Source organism: Protopterus annectens, chromosome 14.part0 (genome assembly GCF_019279795.1).
Source record: "Protopterus annectens isolate FY-2018-M chromosome 14.part0, PAN1.0, whole genome shotgun sequence".
NCBI classification, from domain to species: Eukaryota; Metazoa; Chordata; order Ceratodontiformes; family Protopteridae; genus Protopterus; species Protopterus annectens.
Window position 1 is genome coordinate 608,101,982 of NC_056748.1, and position 23,761 is coordinate 608,125,742.

Below are 23,761 nucleotides of genomic sequence, written 5' to 3' on the forward strand. Positions count from 1 at the left end.
CTAAAGTAAAGAAGTAAAATCAATTTGTAATTTCAGTGCAAGACCATGTTCATTTCTGCATCATATACAGATTTTGCATTCTCTATTATTATGCATGTTTTAGTCTATCTGTTTAGGTTTGCTCATGCCAGCCACAATTTCTTGTATCTAGAAAACTGTTTATCTGTTAGTGTTTACATATCTAAAATTTGTTGCTGAATAAAAACAACAAATACAGACCTGAGAAACTACAGTTGACTGTTACAGTGTGATGTGATGAATACTAATTTAAATTTCTAAAATGTTGTGTAAATATAGAAATAATTATACATTCAGTGCCTGAGAAATATGGCATTAGTCTTCTAATGAAAACAGTTAGCAACCTTTCATCTATATAATACACAACAAACAATTTTTTTAAATATGTACTTTTTCTTTATTACAGGGCTGTAATTCCAACAGGATATGATGATGACTGTGAAACCATTTTGAATGAAAAAACATGCACTTACAGTGTTGTTAAAAAGAATGATCACAGCAAAACCTGCCCATATTCAGGAGCTATACTTAAATAAAGATAGTACTATATCAATTAAATGTCTGCTTACATAGACAGATGATCTTTTGAAATGGAAACCTAATGACTTATTAAGCTACAATTAATTCAACAAAGCAGTGAGTGTAAAGGTATAATTGTCTCTTCTTTCTGCAAGGTTGTGTGACTCAGAGTTAGTGTGTTTTAAGTTAGAGGGGTGGTGGGCACATTGCACGCATGGCATAATTTGTTGACAGAATTTTGCATTCATTGTTTTGTTGCTGTAAAGTTGTGAAGATCTGCAGCTTAGTAACATGATAGAAAGTCCCTCACTTAATATTATACACTGATTTGCTTATACTCAGGATGTTCCAACACTGTAAATGCTTTCTATTTTCAAACTATTTAGGGATGCGCAAACATACTCTATTTCCTTATGGTTGGCAGTAAATAGTGAAAATAATTTTTTTGATTTACAAATGTAATACCTGAGTGTCAAAACAAAAGAAAAACTATAATGTGTGAATAATTTTACTTGGCAAAATATACTTATAAAACAGAGGCTGCCTAATGACTGAAACTGAATGCTGTTATAAAACATACTTTTTCATGGAAAAGAAATGTATATAAAACATTAGCCAAACATAATTGTATGCATTTTATGTTTTATAAAATAATACAGTGCTTTCCTTCTTTTAGCCATGTTTGCATTTACAAAAATAAAAAAAAAATTATGCTGAAATTTTGTATACATTTGAGTAATTTGTAATTCTTTCCTAGGAAAATCTACCTAGTATATGATTGTGAGAATATCACCATTAACATCTATGGTGCCTTGTATTTGAAATTTTGAGCATTTGTCTCCTTATCTTCCTTGGCTTTACAGGGAATTCTACTCAGAATCTACTCAGCAGTTGCTCCTGGCAGCATGTTATGCAATTTGCTTAAAATTTCTTACAGATCAACATAATGGTTCATAATAATTTAGTTTAAGGAAGTAATGTACGAAACACTGGTCATTATAATATTCTGGAAGTAGACCTATTTCCCATGGAGAAGTATGGCTCAGTGAAATACTGTGATGTGAAAGGGTAATTTGTGTCATTTTTTACAAATACACATAACAGAAAATATGTTTAAAATGAAACATGAAATGCTTCTTCTAGAGTCTTTGTAGTCATTTACAGTATAAGTACATCTAGTAGGCAATGCGAGAACTTACAAACTTCAAACCTCCGTGTTTATTTACACAAAACCATAAAAATCTTTGGTAAAATTGCACAAGCGCTTTCATCTTGTAAACCATGCAAAGACTTTTTCAAATGCAACATAGTAACCTATTAACAACTTTAAAAAGATGAATGATCTGTCACGTGATCAACATTACATCATCTCTTAAAGGGGAAAAAAGATGAATGAACTAGTCACAGTTTGTCTTAGTACCATTCCTTAAAGAAGTATAACTAAAAACATTTTATCACATTTAAAACCATGTTATCTAAAATTATATACAATACAATCAGTTAAGTATGTATTAAAGAACTCAATATAAACCAGCAATAGAAGAGATCTCATTGAATCCTGGTACATGTGTTGCATCAAGTCGCAGCTGCCAATAGAGTTCCTTTTCTTCTAAAACCAGTTCCCATGGCCCACCCCCAGGATTAATTAATAGTTTTTCTAAAACAACAAATTTAAAATGCAGCTCTGAAAAATGAATTGTGTTTTGATAAAGCATTTGTATTACTTTTCCTATGAATTTCATATATATACATATATATACATATATATATATATATATATATATATATATATATATATATATATATATATATATATATATATATATATATATATATATATATATATATATATATATATATCAGCTCCCACATTCCTTGCTTAAGCATCCACTCCATTTTGCCCACATAAAAACAGGAACATACTGAACATAAAGCCAAGTATACCACAGTTCTACTGGAGGAATTAAATCTACCTTTTAAGGTGAAATTCACATTTCTTACTTTAAAATTGTCACAAACAAGCGAAAGCGCTCATCTTTTTTCTCGTTATTAAAGTATCGAATATTGGATTTATTTGGCTTTTCTTTTCTTCATTTTTCAACTTGGTGAGACTATCAGTATATTTCTTGCTGAAGTATGTTATTATAATAGCTGCAAGCCTCATATCTATGGATACTGGACCTCATGTGTTGGCCCAAAGAGGATTTTGTGGGCTTTGTACACTCAAGATAACTTTAAGGCAAGTCCCTTTCTTATAAATAATAATTTTTTTTTTTTTTTGCAAAATTTTTCCTTCTATTCTTGATTGTCCTTCACAATAGTCTAGTTCCTGTTTAAAATGTGCTTAATATTCTCACAATCGAAGATAAAGTTGTAACAAAACTGCATTTAAAGTTGCTTTCCTGGATATTTCCAAGTTAATTAAGGGGTCGGGCATACGGGATAGCTTTCTGTCCTTACAATATAGGAACAAAATAATTATTTTCCCTCATTAGAACTACCTCTTCCAATATAGTATCTATAAAGAACTCTGGATAACCCCTTTTTAAAATAATGGCTTTCAAATTATTACATTCCTTCCAAAGATCAAAACGTCTGACATAAGAATAATGAAGCCAGACAAAGGAGGAGGGGTTGTGGTTATGATTAAGATCGACTGTACAGATGGAATGTATAACATTCTGTTTGATGATACTTATAGGCAGGTCTCAAAAAATAAAATGTACACTGCTTATCAAAGGATTTCCTTACCATTGTATGATATGGTCGCACAGGGACAGATTAGTCAGGATCAATACACTGATTTGAATCTTAAAAATTTTGTGGTACCCACTATTGTCAGGGTACCCAAAATACACAACAGCAATAATAATCCACCAATGGGTCCCATAGTTGACACGAGGAATTCTGTCCCTTCTTCAGCAATGAAACTCTTAGACTAACACCTAAAAGGATTAGTACAAAAAAATGCCATACATATATAAGGACTCATGGGATTTTTTAAAGACGTGTAACAGACTGACCTTTGAGGAACATTATACCTTTTTAACTATAGCTGTTAAGGATTTATAATACCACAATTCCACATGAAATAGGGTTAAAGTGATTCATTAATTTCCTTGAAATTCATAGTGAATTGTCTCACAATAGGATAAAAGCACTTTCAGAATTAGTATGGTTAGTTGTATACAACAATTACATTTTTTTTGAAAAACAATATTTTCTGCAAGAAAAGGGGATAGCCATGGTATGCACATGTGAATCTCTTTTTTGTGAACATAGTCACGATAGAATGGGAGAAGGAATATATCCTTAACGGTGAGCTGCCTAATTTTGGTACCTCTATATGAAGTACCTAAATGACATATTTATCGTGTGGAAGGAAGAACCCCAAAAAAATCCTGACTTTCTGGAATATATTAATGGTACAACAACCTTTTTAAAGTTTACATACGATATAGGGCATGACTAAATTTTGCATTTGCATATTCCCCTCATTAAGGACTATGTCAATCAAAGACTAATTTCTAGAATTCACAGGAAGCCAACTTATTCTAATTCCTTCTTATATTATACAAGTTTTCATCCTACTGCTCAGAAAAAAGGTCATTGCAAATGGGCAACTTGTACGAGCAGCTACAATGGTGTCTAATTATGTTGATTTTTTGAGGAATGTAACTATTTGAAAGCCATGTTTTTAAGAAGGGGGTTATCTGGAGTTGTTTATAGATACTATATTCAAAAAGGTTGTTCTAAAGAGGAAAAATAATTATTTTGTTGCTATATTGTAAGGACAGAAAACTATCCTGTATGCCCGGCCCCTTAATGAACCTAGAAATATCCAGGAAAGTAACTTTAGGTGCATTTTGTCACCACTTATTCCCTCGATTGTGAGAATATTAAGTGGATTTTAAACAAGAACTAGACTATCATGAAGGACAATCAAAAATGATAGGAAAAATTGGGCAGTAGGGACTTGCCTTAAAGTTATCTTGAATCTGCAAAACCCACAAAATCCTCTTTGGGTCAACACATGAGGTCCAGTATGCATAGATGTGCATCTTACAACTATTGTAATAAGGTACTTGTTTGTGACAATTTTAAAGTAAGAAATAAGAATTTCACCTTAAAAGGTAGATTTAATTGCTCCAGTAGAGAGGTGGTATATTTGGTTTTATGCTAAGTTGCTGTTGTTGTGTCTTTCGGCTTTTCCCGGTTAGGGGTCGCCACAGTGGAACTCCGTTCTGCTAATGATTGGTAGTTGATTTTTACATGCTGAGTTACCAGCCCTGACACAACCTTCAACGAAGGTATGCCCATTCATGCATGTCTCCACGTAGAAGACGCTCTAGCTGAGAATCAAACCGGACAGCGTCTTACTGTGAGGCGACAATGCTACTGCAGCACCACCATATGTATGTTCCTGTTTTAACATGGCAAAATGGAGTAGATGATTAAGCAAAGAGTGCGGAAGTATATATATGAAATTCGTAAGAAAAGTAATACAAATGCTTTATCAAAACATATTATTAATTTTCCAGACCACCATTTTAAATTTGTTGTTTTAGAGCGTATATTAATTAATCCTAGAGGTAGGCCATGGGGACTGGTTTTAGAACAAAAGGAACTCTATTGGTAGCTGTGACTTGATGCAACACATGTACCAGGACTCCGTGAGGTCTCTTCTAGTAGTTTGTTAAAATTAAAACTTTTTAGAAGATAGTATGAGGCTTTGTCCAGTTTTTACTGCTGGTTTATATCAAGTTCTTTAATGTATACTTAATTGATTGTATTGTGCATAATTTTAGATAACACAGTTTTAAATGTGATAAAAATGTTTTTAGTTGTATTTCTTTAAGGAATGATATTAAGGTGAACATGTGACTAGTTCATTCACCTCTTTCCCCTTTAAGAAATGATGTAATGTTGACCATGTGTTAGTAGGTTACTATGTTGCATTTGAAAAAGTCTTTGTATTGTTTATAAGGTGAAAGCATTTGTACAATTTTACTGATGCTTTTTATGGTTTGGAGTAAATAAATATAGTGGTTGGAAGTTTGTAAGTTCTTGCAGTCCTCCAAATTTTTGTTTTACTGAGCTTGTTTGTATTTTTAGTTTTGTTCACATAAGATTAAAGGTATAACTAAATTATGCTTTATAGTAACATAGCCTAACATAGATGTAAAATATATCTATCTATCTATACACACACACACACACACACACACACACACACACACACACACACACACACACAAACACACACACATTTTTGCAAGAAGATTTAAAAAGATCTATGATCAGGAGGATACAATGCATAATACGGGTGTTATAGTTGAGGTAAGTGTGGTCCAGCCAAAAATGAACAGATATAGTATATAAAAGTATGAAGGGAAGTTTTAGCAGTGAAAAAAAAATAGAAATTGTAGAATACTAAAGGCTACAATAGAAGAGGTAGTAACGGGAGATGTGAATATTAGATTTATAGTAGGAATCGTTAGGCCAGATGGGGAAGCTGTGGGTATGGGTTTATATGTTGGAAAGGATGGGAAATTAAGCAGCCAAGGTTTTCTGTGATGAATGTAATAGTACAACTATGGGAGTTACATGGTCTGTATTCTGATATGTGCACTTATATTGTGTAGTAAGATATTGCTTGAACTGCAGTTTGCTCTTTTTGCAGTCTCTGATTTCAGTAAGATCTGAGGTAGTGACTGCCACAATTTAGGGGCAAAAACAGAGAAGTTGTGTTTTGTGGAATGAAGTTTAATCAATGGAGTCATGAAAGTATGGTGTGGGTTGGATGTAGATAGTCTTCTTGTTAGTGGGGATGGTGTGTCCTGGCATAGGAGTTTGAAAAGAAGAGAGCCAAGGAGGAGACTGCCTTTGCCTTGAATGGATAGCCAGTTTGCCTTTTCCAAGGTGTAGCAGTGATGTTCATGCCTAGGGGAGATGGGAATGAAACAGCAGATTTTTTTTAAGAAAGAGATTTTTTTTGTGAGGCAGAGGGAGTAGGGGTAGGCCATATTCTAGTTATGCAAGCAGGGACACCTTTACTTAAGGCTGCTCTAACAAATTTTGAGAGGAAATTAGATACCTTTTGGGTCTTGAAAAGATGGTAGTTGACTTTGCATCTAACTTTCTGAATGTACTCTTTGAAGTTTAGGGATTGTTCAAGCCAACTAAAGGCATCTATATGATGTGATGGATTCATTTAAATTGTTGTCTTGGTTTTTGATATGGAGAGAGTTAATAGCTATAGTGAGGCTTTCCTTTGTGCCAAACAGCATGGACTTGTTATTTTATTTTTTTTTAAGGTTGCTGGGTAATTTTTTTTTTTTGAGAAACGTCAGTTGTTTAGCTGTAGAAGGTCTGCTTGAATTTCATTTTGAATGATGTATGAAGCATTAATTATCTATGTCATCAGCTTAAAAAATGAGTTGTAGATGTGGTAGGTCAAAAAGCAATTTATTTGTAAAACTGGATAATAGTATTGTTGCAAAAATCGATCCTGAGTAACCACTGAAAGGGCAAAGGTTTTAACTGATAAGGCAGGCCTAATTTTAACTGTGAAAGTTTGATTGATCAGGAAATCTTTGAATTATTGCATACAGTCAGAGATTATACCAATATCTTTAAAGTGAGATAATAGGATGGAGTGGTCAGCCAGGTCAAAGGCCTAGGTAAGGTCAGTGAATACTCCACCAGTGAGGTTACCTTTATCCATGTTACTGAGGATGTCATTGGTTAGTTTCCAGAGAGCAGCCATGGCCATGGTACTTTTACCTGCCCAAAACCCATGCTGCTTCTGATAACGTAAATTGTTTTTGTCAAGGCAAGTAGCAAGCTGGTTGTAAATAATTTTTTGAGGATGTTACCAAAGGTAGGAAGTACTGAGATGGGGCAGAAAAAAGAAGCTAAAGAGGGTTTGTGATCCTTTGGTACAGGTCTAACAAAAGCCTGATTTCCAAATAGAGAGTATGCTGTTGGTTGTGAGGGAATAAAATATATTTTGGGTGTAGAAAAGAAGTCAGTTGACTTTGCATCTGACTTTCTGGATGTGGTCTTAGACGTTGAGGGAATTGTTTTAGTGGGATGACTATGAAATTTCTTTAGTTGCAGAGAACCCAAGGACAGAGGTTATCAGGACCAGCGGGACAGTCTAGAAGAATCTCTTCTAGTAGAGGTACAATGTGTTTGCGTGTGCTTTTGGAGAAGTAGAAGGGTGGGAGATATTCTTGGGGATTTGGGTGAATTTGTCTGGAAGAGGATGTAACGTGCTGCATGAGAAGTCTGGAGAATTCTTTGAGAAAATAAGCTGGTGACAGGTTTCTAGTAGTTCAAGGAATGTTGCCAGGAGAGGAAAGCTCTTTAGGTAGACTTCTACCAGAAATATAATTTACCTCACAGCACAACTGTTTGGGGGAGTGAAGGCATTTGGTATGTTTTGATTTGAGGTGCTTAGCTTTATGCGTGCATCTGGCTTGTTTAGTATTGCTCCATAACTTAATGCATTGCTCCCCTTGAGTTAGGATTACAGTATTTTTCCAGCATTTCCAAGCATCACTTAAATGCATTAGAATTTTCAACTTTTTGTGAGACAGTCAGTCTTGCTATGTTTAAATAGCCAGTGATTATGGGAAAGTGGGTATTTTGAGTGTCTTGTAAAAGTTATATGAATAAGTTTGCAGCAGAGTTTTGATGTATGAAGTTAATAGTTAGGGATTGGTCTATTGTTGTAAGATAGGCTTTCAGTCTAGTTATTTTTGGGGAAGTTTTTTTGATAGTTTTAGGGGAATATTTTATTTTTAGATTTTGTATGTGAAATATTAAAAGGCAGTGGTCCCTGAAAGTAGATGAGTGATTTATGATACTGAATATATTGTTAAGGAGGAAGTAATTAAGAACTCAAAACGCAAGTGGTTGTAAGTTTTAAAAATTAAGTATAGTAGGCATAGTCGACAAGGAGTTCTGAGTTGTCAAGGTGTAGTGGACCTAAGAAAGTTAAGTTAAAGTCCCCAACAAAACGGAGATGTTGGTTAGGATGTTATTCAGCGGAGCTGAATTTAGCCACAGAGGCAGGGGGGAGATAGACAGGCAAATGTGACTTCCTTCTACTAAGCCTAAATATTAGAAGTATATCCAACAAAGTCCATGAACTCCATGCCACCATAGACTTGTACTCCCCAGATATAGTCATCCTGACAGAAACCTGGCTAAAACCTCACATTACCAGTGAGCAAATACTCCCTACAGGTTACGGCATACTAAGAGTAGACCGGCTAAACAAAAAAGGAGGTGGTGTAGCTATAATATTTAAACAGCATCTAAACATCCAGATCTTAAAATCATCAGCTCCACAAATAGGCAATGAAGAAATAATATATACCAACCCTAAAATTAACCAAAACAAAACCATCAACATAATTGGATGCTACTTCCCACCTGGCCAAAACATCCCTCCACTAGAAAACCTCCTCAGCTGGTCTACCCACCATCTCCCCCAAGAAACTATCATCTTAGGTGATTTAAATGTTGACTGGCAATCCTGTTCTGGCAACAATCCAACCCATCATGTACACCTTCATGGCTTCATTCAACTAGTCCAGTCACCAACAAGGATAAATAAAAACTCCAGCAAGCACACTACCCTGGATTGGATACTAGTCAGTAAGAACCCCCAGTCATATGTAACAGGCTGCTTATCAGATAGCCTCAGTGATCACTCCTCAACATTCCTACTCAAAAAATACCTATACCAAGCTAAACCTGTTATCTACCGTCAAATACGTAAAAAAACTAAACTTTAACCCACTCACATTCATCTCATCCCTCAAAGAATGTAACTGGCATGCTCTAAAGTAACTCAGTCTAGATGACGCAGTTGAATTTTTTAATACTACCTTCCTGAACATCCTTAATTACCATGCCCCCATAAGATTTTCCAGAACCAAAGTACAACCCTCCCCATGGCTACAGAAAACCACTAAGTCAGAAATGAAAAACAGGGATAAAGCCTTGGGAGTACTGGCGCAAAACCAAAACCCCCGCAGCTAGACAGAAATTCCTAGAACTACGCAATAGAGTCAAAAAGCTAATAAAACAGGACAAATTCCAATACTACCAGTCTGCCCTAGACTCCTCACAACACAGCCCCAAATAATTCTGGTCCTCCATAAACTCCATCCTCCACCTAGGTAAAGTCAGTACCCCTCCTCCTAACATCCCTCACTCCTCAGAAAATATCGCTACCTCATTCAACACACACTTCACCCAAACCATACTATCACTAGCTAAACAACATAACCCCCCTCCTCTCCAACCCACACCTTCAACTAGTAATCTCCCCACTGCCTTCTCTTTTTCTCCTGTACCTACCTCCAACATAAAAAACTCTTAACTAAACTTAAACCCACCAAATTAGCAGCAGACAACCTCCCAAGTGAATACCTACAAATCGCAGCTGATGCTCTGGCCTACCCAGTATTCATCTTGATTAACCGATCTCTGTCAGAAAGTTACGTTCCCACATTGTGGAAAGTCTCACATATAATTCCCCTCCACAAAGGTGGACCCTCTGCAGAACTAACCAATTACCGCCCCATAGCTATTCTCTCTCCACTCTCCAAAATACTAGAGAGATGCATACACTCTCAGGTCTCAGACTACCTCCTTACTAACAACCTCCTTTCCAGTACTCAGCATGGTTTCCGACCAAACCATAGCACCACCACTGCCTTACTCTCCTTTACTAACACTATCCTTCAGCATAAAAACAATGGCTATCTCTCCTCTGCTACTTTCCTAGACCTATCTAAAGCATTTGACATGGTCCCACACAAACAACTTATCTCTGTCCTCAATAACCTATCCTTCTCACAATCAGTCACCAACTGGTTTCAGAGTTACCTGTCTGACCGCCAACAATCCGTTGTATGGCAGAATGACATATCTCCCCAACTACCTGTCTCCATAGGGGTTCCCCAAGGATCCATCCTTGGACCCCTACTTTTCTCTGTTTACACCAATAATCTAGCCTCTGCCACCAAACATGGCACACTCATCCAATACGCAGATGATTCGACCATCATCTGCTCAGCCCAGTCCCTACCCAAACTGCAAAAAGTCACACAGGAAGCCTTTTCCTCTGTTGAAACATGGTTATCCGATGCCCAAGTAATACTCAACCCAAACAAAACTAAACTACTCATCTTCCAACCCACCAAACATACTCAAAACAACTCTCTCTTTAACATCACAGCAAAAGACAACACCACTATATACCCAACTGAACACACCAAATTGCTAGGAGTGGAAATAGATAATAAACTAAAATTTGACATTCACATATCCATGACCATAAAAAAAGTCCACAAAAAACTAGGAGCATTATACAGAAATCAACAATTTCTCACCAAAGCAGCAAAGATTTCAATAGCAAATTCCCACCTTAGCTCCACCCTACTTTATGCCTCTCCAGTATATACCAACCTAAGGCAATGTGATCTAAACAAGCTAGAGACCTGCTACAACAAAATCGCCAAATTCGCCACAGGGGCATCCTACCATAGTCACCACTGTCTCTCACTTGCTGAACTGGGCTGGCTTGAACTCCCTCACCTCCTTCAGTGGTATCAACTCTCACTCACCCACAAACTAGTAAACCATCCACTAAATGTCCCATCCCTTCAGAATCTACTCCAACCCTATCGTGCCACCAGACCACTAAGATCCAGCAACAAAAATCACTTGCAGATCACTAAAGCCAATAACTCTGCTGGTGAAGCACTATTCTCTTGCGCCATAGCCAAATTATGGAACTCACTCCCACCCACAATTACCTCCGTACCATCATGCACCAACTTCAAAACTTTATTAAAAGCGCACCTAAAAACATGCTGGCTATGCCCTTGCAACTCCCACTCTAATATCATCCACCCCATCCAACTACTACCTTTCTTTCCACTCCACTAACTACCTTGATTATAGCAAGCTCAGATGCTCATAAGCCTAGTACTTATTATACAGCAGGAACTTCTCATTGTTACATTTGTTAATGCCTGTTATGTACTTCACAGATAAAGATTCTGGTTGTCTACTGATGTACTATGTTCTTCATCTGTAAATATGTTGTAAGTAATTTCTATGTTAAATTGTTAATCGCTATGTAATCCAATGTAACTACTGTCTGTTTATTTTACTGTGGAGCTTTTCTCCCCGGGCCTCCGCTGAAAATGGACCCACGTCCAGTCGGACACTCCCGGTCAACAAATTTAAATAAATAAATAATAAATAAATAAATAAATAAATGCAACAAAAAGATGATGGTAGCCCTTGGTTGGAAGTTTAGTAAGAATCCAGTTAGGTTCATGGTCATTGTCGTTCTGCAGACAGGCTGAAAGTTGATCTCTGAAGTAACATAACCCTACTGCCAGTAAAAAGATCAGGGTAGTTATTCCAGTTCATTCACTTTAGGAAGGTATAAAGGCACTTTTAAAACTTAAAGTATGCAAGATAATGGGGCCTGATAGCATTTTCTCAGAATTAAATAAGTAAATAAATAAATAAAAAGTGTACCTAATGAAACTGCTTCCTGATATATTTATAAAAAATTGAGAAGATGAGACTAATGACCCTAGACAGAGACTAGAGTAGACCACGTGTATTTTCATTTCATAAGCCTGGAAATGGGAAAAAATATGGGACACTACAGACCACTTAGTGTTGACATTCACAGCAGTAAAATATGAAATTCCTTTGGATGGGAAGATGTGAATAGTTAAAGGACACTGAAATCAAGGACACTGGATTCACTGCAAAAGGGTGAATAAAGTTCATGTAGCTTTGACAGGGTGACCAAGGTAGAAAACTGGGGTCAGCTTATTAGTGTAGCCTATCTAGATTTCAGTAAAAGATTTACTATTAATATGGTATGATTGTTTTTATTTATTTATTTATTTATCAAGTCAGTAAGCTGGTCCAAAATATTCTTTTTCAGCCATGACCCAGGCCATAAAGACATATACCGTTACACAAACAACACCATAAGAAACAGATTATACAGTAACATGAGAAATTAAGTATAGGTGCATAAATGAAAACAAAAAATTAAACAGTGACTCTAACAGCAAACACTGTCATTAATTTAAAGATGTTAAAGGTACAGAATCATAAATGTTTAAACAGTGACATTGTTAACAATATTGAGCTTAAAATGAACAGTGTATAACACATTGAGTCATAAGAAATCAATCATATAAACATGATAATTCAGCAAAGTGCATTAGCAGCATTATTTCAGTTGTAAAGTAGCCTTATCCAGTATCTCTGAAGCATTTGTATTTGTTTTCATTTAACTAATGGGTATGCAGGTTTTTCTTGAAATGTATGATGTCAACCATCTGTGTAACAGTTTTAAGGATGATATTCAAGGAATTAGGGGATATTTGGGGAAAAAAGCCCTCTCACAAATAGCTAAAGTGAATGGGGCCATGTGCAACTGAATAGAATCAAGAGTCACAAATAGAGTTGGCAAAAGGCCCTGATGGACAATTTGTTAAGAAGGGGAGGAGAGTATCTGTGTTGCAATATCTTGCGAATAAGAGTATTGAGGAAGAAAGAGGTCTTGATATTAACAGAAAGTTAATTTGATTTTTTAAGGTGGTGCAGTGGTTTTCTTTATAACAAGAGAGATGAATAAACCTAAGGATTTGGTTTTCAGTTGTTTGAAGAAGGGTAGTATTTTGACCAGAACAGGAAGTAATGATAGGGAGAGTTTATTCTTATCTTGGTCTGAGAACATTAAAAATGATGGCTTGCCTCACTTCCTGGGTAAGAAGATTAGATAACTTGTAAGAATTTTTTTCTTGACTTAATACCTTTCTCACTTGTGTGTTGACATGATTGTGGAAGTTTAGTTGAGAGTCAAAAATAAGTACTAGGTCTTTTTGTTGAGAAATGAAGGGGAGCAGTGCCATTTGGGTGAATAATAGTGACACTGGAGATTTTGGTCTTTGAATAGTAACTAAGAGCATTGCAGAAGTTTCTAGTGTGTTGGAAGACTGTTTATTATGATGAAGCCAGTTCTGTATGGTAGCAAAGTCTCTTTGCAGCACTTTGGAAAGAGTGGATGATATTTTGCTATCTCTAGTAATAACAATATCATCAGTATATAAAATGCAACTCAGACAAGGAAGATCTCAAGGTAAGTTATTTATATATAGGGAAAATAGAAGAGGAACCAAGACAGAACCTTGTTAGATGCCTATCCTAGTAGTATCTGACATATGCATATTGTAAGCCCCCTTTCCTTTTTTTAATTTCACCAAGACTTTGGGGTTTCTAATACCATGACTGGAATGGACCCCATTCCTAAGTCAAAGTATGATTCAAGTTCAAGAAATTAGTACTGTTTTAGTCTTTGATGTTAGCCAAAATTGCTCTTCGCAGCACCTGCAATATGCCCATTAATGACTCCTGCAGTTCATACAGAGTTACATGTATCAGTAACATATCTTAGTATGATTGTAAATTTTTTATAAGACCCATTGTTCCTTCTACTATTGGAACTGTCTGTGTATCCTTTTTCTACATTGCCCTCATTTGTTCCTGCAAATTCTGGTATTTTATGACATTGTGCCTCTCTGTACGTAAGACAGGATAGTCACTGGGTGTAGCAATTTCAATGATCAGTGCTACTTTTGTCTTCTTTAAATGGACTACTATATCTGATTTTCTCTCATCTATTTTTTGAACTATTGGCAATAGGTTATCCCATGTGATATAAACCTCATAATTTTCTATGATGCTTTGTGGCTCATGTTTCTAGTGTTTTTCAGCTACTTCACTATTATAATGTTCGCACACTCCCCAATCCAACAGTCTTGTCACATTATTATGCCTTGCAGTATACAGTCCTTCTGCCATTAGTATATAACAGCCAACAACAAGATGTGTGACTGTTTCCAATTCTGTTTTACAAAACCTACATTTGTCTGTTTCTCCCACATGTTCAATGGACTTTGTAAACCTATGTGTATGTAGTCCACTATCTTGGGCCATCAATATTAACCTTTTGTCTTTTGATTTAAATTCACCTCTCATTAACCATTCCTGCTTTCATTCCTGATCAACATGAAGTTGTTCCAAGAGTTTTCTGTACTTGCAACTATATTTATGCATTTTACGCATTTCTTGCCTTCTCATCTGATTCTTCATCTTATATTCTTTCTTTTGTTTTTGACACATTTAGTTGCTGCCTTATTTTTATCTATTTCTGCTTTGATTTCCATTTCCCACTTGATGCCGATATGCTTCTGCTAAACTGAGCAGAGAAGTCATCTTAGACTTATTCTCCTCGAGTTTTGAAACATGAGGAGAATAAGTCATCTTAGACTTATTCTCCTCATGTTTCAAAACTTTCATTATGTTTGGGTCTTGTGAGGTCAGCAGATATGCATGCAGTCCCACGATTACAGATATCTATACATGTAATCAATTTCAAGGAGGCCCATACCTCCTTTGGAACGGGGAACATATAATCTTGGTATGCACTGATTTTTATACATCATCTGATGAGCATGAAGCATCCTTCTTGTTTTCTTGTCTAACCTATCCAACACCTTTTGAGGCCAGTCATTTACTCCAAAACTGTAAGTTAGGACAAGAAGAGCAAATTGGTTTATAGCTTGGACTTTATTCCTAGATGTCAACACTGTTTTCAGTATTAATTTAAGTCTTCTGAAATATTCCTTACTAAGTTTTATTCATATTTCTTCAATATTTTATTGTTGATCCTTCGTCAGTTCCCAAATATTTATACACTCCCTCTTGCTCAAGGTCTTTTATATCACGTTCTTGTCCCAAACTGATGTTTTCTTGGTACTGCAGTATTCCTGCTTTAGATGTGCTTTTGCACATTTATCAAGACCAAGTGACATTCTTATATCATCTGAAAAAAGTTTTGACCATTTGCAGTTGTGCTTTCAGTTCCTCATTTGATGAACTATACAGTTTTGAATTATCTGCGAAGAGAAGATGAGAAGTCTTTATACTTTGTTGTTTTCTGGGAGCCAGACTGTAGCCATGATCTAATCTAAGTAAAATTTACTGCCTAGGTTTCTTTCTGTACCAAACAGTAGTACTGGTTGCACCACTGTTTTGTACACCTTACATTTCAGATTCTTTGCCATTCTTCTGTAATACTCTATCCCTGACACTGTGGCAATTGGCTGCAGCCCCTCGGCTTCTAGCTTTTTTCTGTTTGTTTTAAACATATTTATTGAATTATCACTTGTGACATAAGCAAGCTTACATCTATATAAAAGTAATCAAACCATATTAACAAGTTAACATTTACAGACATTATACATCACATATATTCTTTTATATATCCTATAATCTAAGCAATATTTCACAAAGTATTCAGCTCCTGCCTTCTCTTAAACCTTATTTCTCCTGCAAAGCATTTTCTTCATGTATTTTCCCACAGTTTCCATTTTTTCTATGTAATTTACTCCTACCCCCTTTTCTAAAGATCCGACTTCCTGTTCCTTTAACCTCTGTTATAATATCTTTGTTTCAACTATAGTTGGTTTAGATTGTGATTTCCATTTAGTGGTAACTGCTTTTTTGGCAGCCATCAGACTTAAACTTAACAAGGCCTTACTATGTGCAGGCAATTCAGAACCTGTATCCCAGCTCAACAAATTATTTCCTTAGTTCGACTCATTTGCTCACCCTGATTGATTCCTATAGTTATCCTGCAATATTTTATATGCTCTACCAATTATTCCTTTTTTAACAGCAGCTTCTGTTTTAAATTCAATTAAAACTCAGCCAGTGCAGGTCTTTCATTTAAAATGCACCTGTCTTTTTCTCTTTGTCTATACTGTGTTATCAGTCCATGATAGGGAAGGCAATCACTGACCTGCAATCCAAATGTCTTATTGATCTCTTCCCATTCTATTACCTTTCATTCTTTAATTATTTGTTCCCAGTACCTTGGTTCCTTTGCCAGCTTCAACCAATAAATTCCAGACACCTCTTGTCTATTCTCTGTTCTCTTAATTGCAGTCATCTCAATTGGCAGAATCTCCTTCCTCCATTCCCATGTTAGCTTAGTTCTTAGTGCTATACTTTCTGCCACTTTATGAATATAATATTCTGTATGACTGTTGTTATTCTCCTTAATGATCTGTGTCTTTATAATTGCCTTATTTCTTGAATTGCCCCCTGCTTCATCATCACCTCTTTCCACTTTGAATTGTAGCTTTCTCTTATGTTCATAGTATTGATATACCTATAATGTTCATAGGTTAGTACTAAGCTAACTGCCCTTGTGAGCCATTTTAAGCCTAGCCAATTATCCCTTGTGAGACTCAAACCCTGCACCTTGTGTTTGTAAGGCAAACACCTTAACCATTAGGCCACCCTCCCAACCCATGTTATATGTTATATATAAGATCCTTAACTGTGTAGCTTTAAAATATCCCTTCAAATCAGGTAATCTTGAACCTCCTTGTTCTGTTGGGAGGATCGCCTTATCCCACTTGACTCTTGCCCTCTTCCATTCCCAAATAAAATTCTTCAACTCTTTATTAATTATTGTTCAGAATTTATCCTCTGGATGATAAATATTTGCATAACCTGTATATAAAACTAAAGGAACTAAAAACATGTTTACTGTTTGTATCTTGCTCTCCATATCCATATGCAAGAACTTCCAGTTTCTCAGTTTTTGTATTATCTTAAACATATCCTTAGCTGCTATAACTGCAGCCTTTTTAATCCATACTCCTAAATACTTCATTTTAAACCTAAGCAAGAGGTTCACCTTATGTTAAGCATCTCTGTACAACAGTCACTAATGAGCTTCCAGTACCTTGGGGGTATCCATGAGGCTCGAGCAACAAATTACAGGATGAAAGCCTTTGGTCTGGGGTCAGAGGCAAATAACTCACTTTTCGGGCCATTAATCCACAATTAAAATGAGGTTAAAAAACTTTTGTGTGTTTTGAAGTTCCATTAAAATGCACAAGAAAACATAGTTTAAATGCATATGACCAGTTATTATTAAGATTGATTTGAAATAATTATTTACCAGGTAAGATCTTGTAGTATGGATGTTGCTGCTTCCCAGAGTATCAAGCCTGTAGAATTGTCCTTCAGAGTTTTTGTACATGATCCTTATAGGGGTTAAAAGGCTTTTCATGTGTAGCTTTTTGAGTTAGTGTGAAGGATCACTGCAGTTTGAATCAAGTTGGTAGTTCAAAAAAATCACCAAAAGACATGAAGTAATTTAAAGGTTCTTTATTCTTCTTCTTCTGATGATGATGATGATGATGATGAGCTCTCATCAGCCTAACTGAAGAAGAAGAATAAAGAACCTTTAACCTACTTCAGGTCTTAAATGTTCTCTGATTTTAAAAATACTAGTTGAATGGGCCTCAGCAGTATGGTGGTCTGCTTCCTTGCCAGTTTGAAGTACTGTCACACTGACCCACTCCACAATCTGTTCAATCTCAGCTTCTCATATGGCTTTGTGCCAGGGGAATTGAGACAGATATTGGTCATTCCACTACAGAAGGGAGGCCACACTACTATCCTGGTGATTGTAGATCCATAAGTCTCACAAATCTTACATGTCTTATCTGTAAAACAATCAGAGATGCAACAATTCCATCGTGAGAGTTGCAAGTTGTCTTCATTTCTTTGTTTCTTACAAAAACAAGCCAATTAACTAAAATCCAGCATTTATAAACAGTTAAAAGGAGTCCAAACCTTCTAATTGTGTTTATGTATTTGCTTGTCCCATGGCTCGAATTTTGGATGTGCACATGGGTCTTGGATGTGAGACAGATTTACCAGAACCACTGGTGATCTTTTTCCTTTGACAAACCTTAGCTGTAAGACAATGGAACACACAATTATGGATCTCATAAACATGGACACTGGCAACCTAAATTCCCTTGATGTAAATAAGTTTTGGTTTTTGATAGGTAGACCCTATCTGCTTAACCCATTCATTGTCTTTGAATGCCACTGAGGCCTTGAATGAGGATCAGACAGTACACAACCTCAGCCTAGCCAAACCTTTTAACACAATTTCTCACTCAGGCATCACAGATAACTTTATCCAACTAAATGTAAACCCTTATATTACCCAATTGATGGCAAACTGCCTCATAAGCAGAACTCCGTAAATTAAGATTGTCAGCACACTTTCTTTGAAAAGGCTAATTACAAGGGGTATGCCCCAGGTCTTTGTATGCAGGCTACTCTTGTTTGGTATTTACTTTGATGTCAACACTGATATTTGCAACCATCATCAACTTCAATGGGTACTCATAGATTCTTCAAGATGGACTAATGCACACATATAAATGATGCCACATGCATGCTCTCAAGCTAAATGATATAAAATAAAGTACTGTATCCTTTTGCAAACAGAAATAACCCTGCTCCTACCACAGGCACCCTTCTCACAACTGACACATTTATCAGAGACCTGGCCAAATTAGTTGACAATGAGCTCTCCACTGACCACCATGTAGCCATGACTGTTAGGAATTAGGAAATTCTTGTATTTAGTACAGCTGGTTACTAAGGATACTTTCTCCAGGTCCAAGGGTGTATCCCTTTCTACTCCTACTTTATTTGTCTCATAATTGAATATAGTGCTCCCTTGATTTGTGTTTGTCCATACATATGATTCATCTTGAAAGATCCCAATGTTTCCTATCAAAGAGAATCAAGGGCCTGAGTTACATTACTTACGCAAAATGCCTTAAAGCTCACTTTGCCTTCCCTTTGTCATACATAGCCGTTAAAGGGGACCTCTGCCTGGCCTACAAGGCTTCAAATGACCCAGTCCTCTGCAATTTCATTCATATTTGCAAAATCATCAACACCACAGACACCCATACTAAAGAATTAACCTTCACCCTAACAGAAATCAAACCACCTGGCATGATAGACACCTCATTTAAAGAATTCCTCTTCTCTGGAACATACTCCCTCTTCCTATTAAACAAAGTAACACCCTCACTGTCTTCAAATGCACCTTGGATATATAGATAGGTAACCACAAATACACCCTCAATCTTATGACACAAACACTAATGGAAAGGGATAGCAGCATATGGTATTACAACAGCATTGTCCCAAGATGGTCTGCGATGACTACTATAGCAATAACCCATGCCTGGGTGTGGGTAATGCTGGATTTACCCATGGTTGGTGTGGTTTGGTCATGAGGGCAAAACCCGAGTGGCCAAACAAAGCCAATCGTGGGTAAATCCAGCATTACCTACACCCAGAAGTGGGTTATTGCTATTATACAATGACATTATTTAAGAAAAAAAATAATTACTTTTCTTAAATAATGGCATTGTATAATGCCTCCTTGATGCCCTTCCACAGCTGTCTGGGTATTCTGCGGCAGTTCTGATGTACTGCGCATGCATATGCCTACGCAGTACATCAGAGCTGTGGGCAAAAGCAATGGAGAACGCAAGATCTCTGTTGCTGTTTACAGCCTGTCTCGCTATGTTAAATGGGTTTTTTAAAGCTGTCTCACTAGGTTAAACCCATTTAACATAGCAAGACAGTTTTGAAAAAAGCAACGGAGAAATCAAGATCGCCATTGCTTTTTAAAGTGTCTCGCTATGTTAAATGGGTTTAACATAGCGAGACAACTTTAAAAAAAGCAGTCTCGCTATGTTAAACTCATTTAACATGGCGAGACAGGTTGTAACAAGCAACGGAGATTTTGCATTCTCCGTTGCTGTAAAAAAAAGAGTTATACTAATGGAAAAAGTCCGGGCGACCGGACCTTTTTCCATTACTATAACTCTGATTTACAATGTGCACGCTGACCAATCAGCGTGCACATTTTATAATATTAATGGGGTGTGGGGTTGTATAATCTGCATTATAGACCACTGTATAGAGACCCATAATACCCCCTCAAAGACATTAGCATTGGCCTTAGCATGAAAAATGTAGGCACCCACTACCTATGATTCAGTCCTTGTATTACACCCCCTATTTGAAATGAGCTTGAGATTGTTGGCTACAAGTGTACAGGTTTTCCATTACTACTACAAATGAACTGTTACTGCCTTGGATTAAGTAATCCACATTATTTTTCATCAGGGTCTCATATCTGGTAGATACGTAGTACCTGTCCTGTCATCATTCTAAATGAAAGCTCTCTTGACAACATAATGGTACATTAGCTTGTAGCATTCACACTGTATCCTCCCTTTAATGGACATCCAGTCTCGGTCTGGCATGGATATCAAGAGCTTAAAAAGTCATACCTGCTCTACTTTTTCCACTACAGGAACCAGTGCTGTTAGAATCTGAAATAAAGTTATAAAAATCCTTCCCCTTAATCTTCTTGTCTAGATGTAGATGGTGTAATGCCTCAAACGGCATATGAAAATGGTCCACTATGCACCTGAGGTCTATAAGCATAGCACCTTATGCGCTGCATTTTGCAAAATTAAAAAAAAGTTCAACTTATATTGGGACTACAGACATAACTTGGTAGCAAAATCTGTCCTGAGAAGACTTGTGCCACTCTCTGTCAAACCTTCTCTATCAGCATGCAGCAAAACTCCATCAAACTATCTTATTGGGCACCACCAGATATAACCCTAGCTGGCTGCCTTTTCTATGATGGAACCAACATCATAGCCTACTCACAGTCCAGAACAGTGACCCTCAACAATCCAGGATCCACTGTTCTCTATGACAGACCTAATGAAGGATTTATTTCATCCATTAGAGCAATAGCTACTTTCAAGTAAAAACTGTGATGTCATTTACTTCCCCTTATCTAGTCTTCTATGCTTAACCAGTATATGCCTTATGCTATTTCTAGTCACAGTCTCTCCTTATCACTATGACAATACCAGTGCTCTGTTTGGGAATGCGGAATAAGATACTAGATACAAACAGTACATTTTTGCTGTAGCTTGTTTCACCAAACAAGCACTGACTAAATGCTGTTTGATTAAAGCTTAATAATAAAACCAGTAGCAGTAAAAAGACAAAAAATCCCATGGCCTATGGCATAGACGGATGAATCCCTGACTCCATTCCAGATAACCCAGGCTCAGGTAGTGACATAGGGACTAAAGAGACAGAGCATGGGGGAATGGGAGTTAACAGCATGTGTCAGATAGCCCATCATGTGGGAAAGATGGCAGCCTAGCTCTCTGCAATGATGCCATCTGCAGGAGTGTAGGTGCATCACCACATACCATGACTCTAGCAAACTACCAAGTCTATGTTACAGCAGTGTGCCACTTACCAGGTAGTTAGAATGTATGTGCCCTCAGGCAGCAGCAGAAATAGTACAGGCTGCAAACCACCACAGGGACGCAAACCTTGATATACTGATGACAGCTTCTCTTCATGCTCCATTGCCTCTCACCAAATGGGAATTGAATGGACTACAGAGCACTCCCCTGTAAGGTGGTGTAAGGCTAAATGACTAACATTGCGGATCAGGATAAAAATCTAGAAATAAATATATATTATGGGTAAGAACCCAGGAACCCTCATGTGGGAGATACTACCATATCCCCAATTATACAAACTAGGTCAGAGGTTACTGCACCTGTGAATTAATAAAGCTTCCCTACTAAATAGTAAATCCCAGCTGTTTCTATTAAGAAAAAAACTTCTGACAAGTCATATCGCAGAAATGGTATTTCACAAAATTCATATCAGTGATTTGAGCTACCACCTGAACTTCATACAGTCTGACTTCTTTTTGAATATGTGCACTTCTTGGATGCTACAAATCTTTGCATGTAAAGATTGAGGTACATCCCATGCCTGGACACTTCTTTGTTTCATAGAGCATTTATTCTAGAAGCAAATTAAGCAAAGACATTCAACTATTACTTAAATGTTATTTTCTTTGTCGTAGATAATACAGTATTACTCATTTTGTTGGAATGACCCACCATCCTACTTTAGAATCACTAAAACTTAAGTGCAAATCATGAAACCAATGCAAGATGACAGTACTGGAGGAAGCGTAAACAGTCTAAGTATACCCATCGAATAATGGCATCAGTGGCCCTGTAGTTCATGAAACCAATGCAAGATGACAGTACTGGAGGAAGCGTAGCCAGTCTAAGTATACCCATCGAATAATGGCATCAGTGGCCCTGTAGTTCATGAAACCAATGCAAGATGACAGTACTGGAGGAAGCGTACCCAGTCTAAGTATACCCATCGAATAATGGCATCAGTGGCCCTGTAGTTCATGAAACCAATGCAAGATGACAGTACTGGAGGAAGCGTGCCAGTCTAAGTATACCCATCGAATAATGGCATCAGTGGCCCTGTAGTTCATGAAACCAATGCAAGATGACAGTACTGGAGGAAGCGTATCCAGTCTAAGTATACCCATCGAATAATGGCATCAGTGGCCCTGTAGTGCAATGCTCTTCTCCAAACCTGTCACACATTCAACAGACAGGTAATGAGTGTTTTCCTTTTACATCTCTAAACTAATTACCGGGGTATTTCTTCCAAACCTAAGGACGTTATCATCCCTGTCTGCTCCTCCCTCATCAGGTCCATAACTGGATATAACAGCCCACTTCATATGTATATGTCTAAGCAAATGACCCAACTTGAGAGACTTCGGCATGTTCTCACTAAGATACTTAATGTCATGCCTTCCTTGGGATACCCATACTGTCTTAAAGCACTCTCTCCTTTTTTTTTTTGTTTCCTGCTGACTGTTGAGAGGTACCGCTGCCTAGCTCTCAGAGCCTTAAAAGATTCAGTCCTGTGTGACCTCCTGTACATCCACAAACTAATAACACCCTCAGTACCCACTTAGATCTTAACTTCCACTGGAATATAAATAGGAATCCTTCATTTATGGAATAGACTTAATCTGGATGTAAAGCAAAGTAGCTCCCTGACCCTCTTTGCCTCTCTGAGCACAACCTGGATAAATGTATAGATGATTGTAAATGCACCCTGGTATTGACCCCTTATGCCCTCAATGAAAAGGGTTAAGAGTAGGTATAAACTGGTCATGTCAATGGATGCCTGTCATTTGGAGTATTATGGCTAAGCTAATAATGTTCCTCTGGATCAACAGCCAAGTATTGATATATGAACCTATTTACCTGTAAATCTCAGTGAAGTCAAAACAGGATACTACTGTGTGCTGCCTCTGTCACCA

At 36.9% G+C, this 23,761-nt stretch overlaps 1 protein-coding gene across 1 annotated transcript in view; it reads left to right on the forward strand.

The window, feature by feature from the left end:
* Positions 1-1,183, forward strand: part of MSMB (microseminoprotein beta) — a 78,620-nt gene extending 77,437 nt beyond the window's left edge. The window contains exon 4 of the mRNA XM_044055680.1: positions 425-1,183. Within this exon, the coding sequence (XP_043911615.1) occupies positions 425-554 (130 nt within the window). The 3' untranslated portion in view covers positions 555-1,183. The remainder of the gene's footprint in view (positions 1-424) is intronic.
* Positions 1,184-23,761: the final 22,578 nt, after the last annotated feature.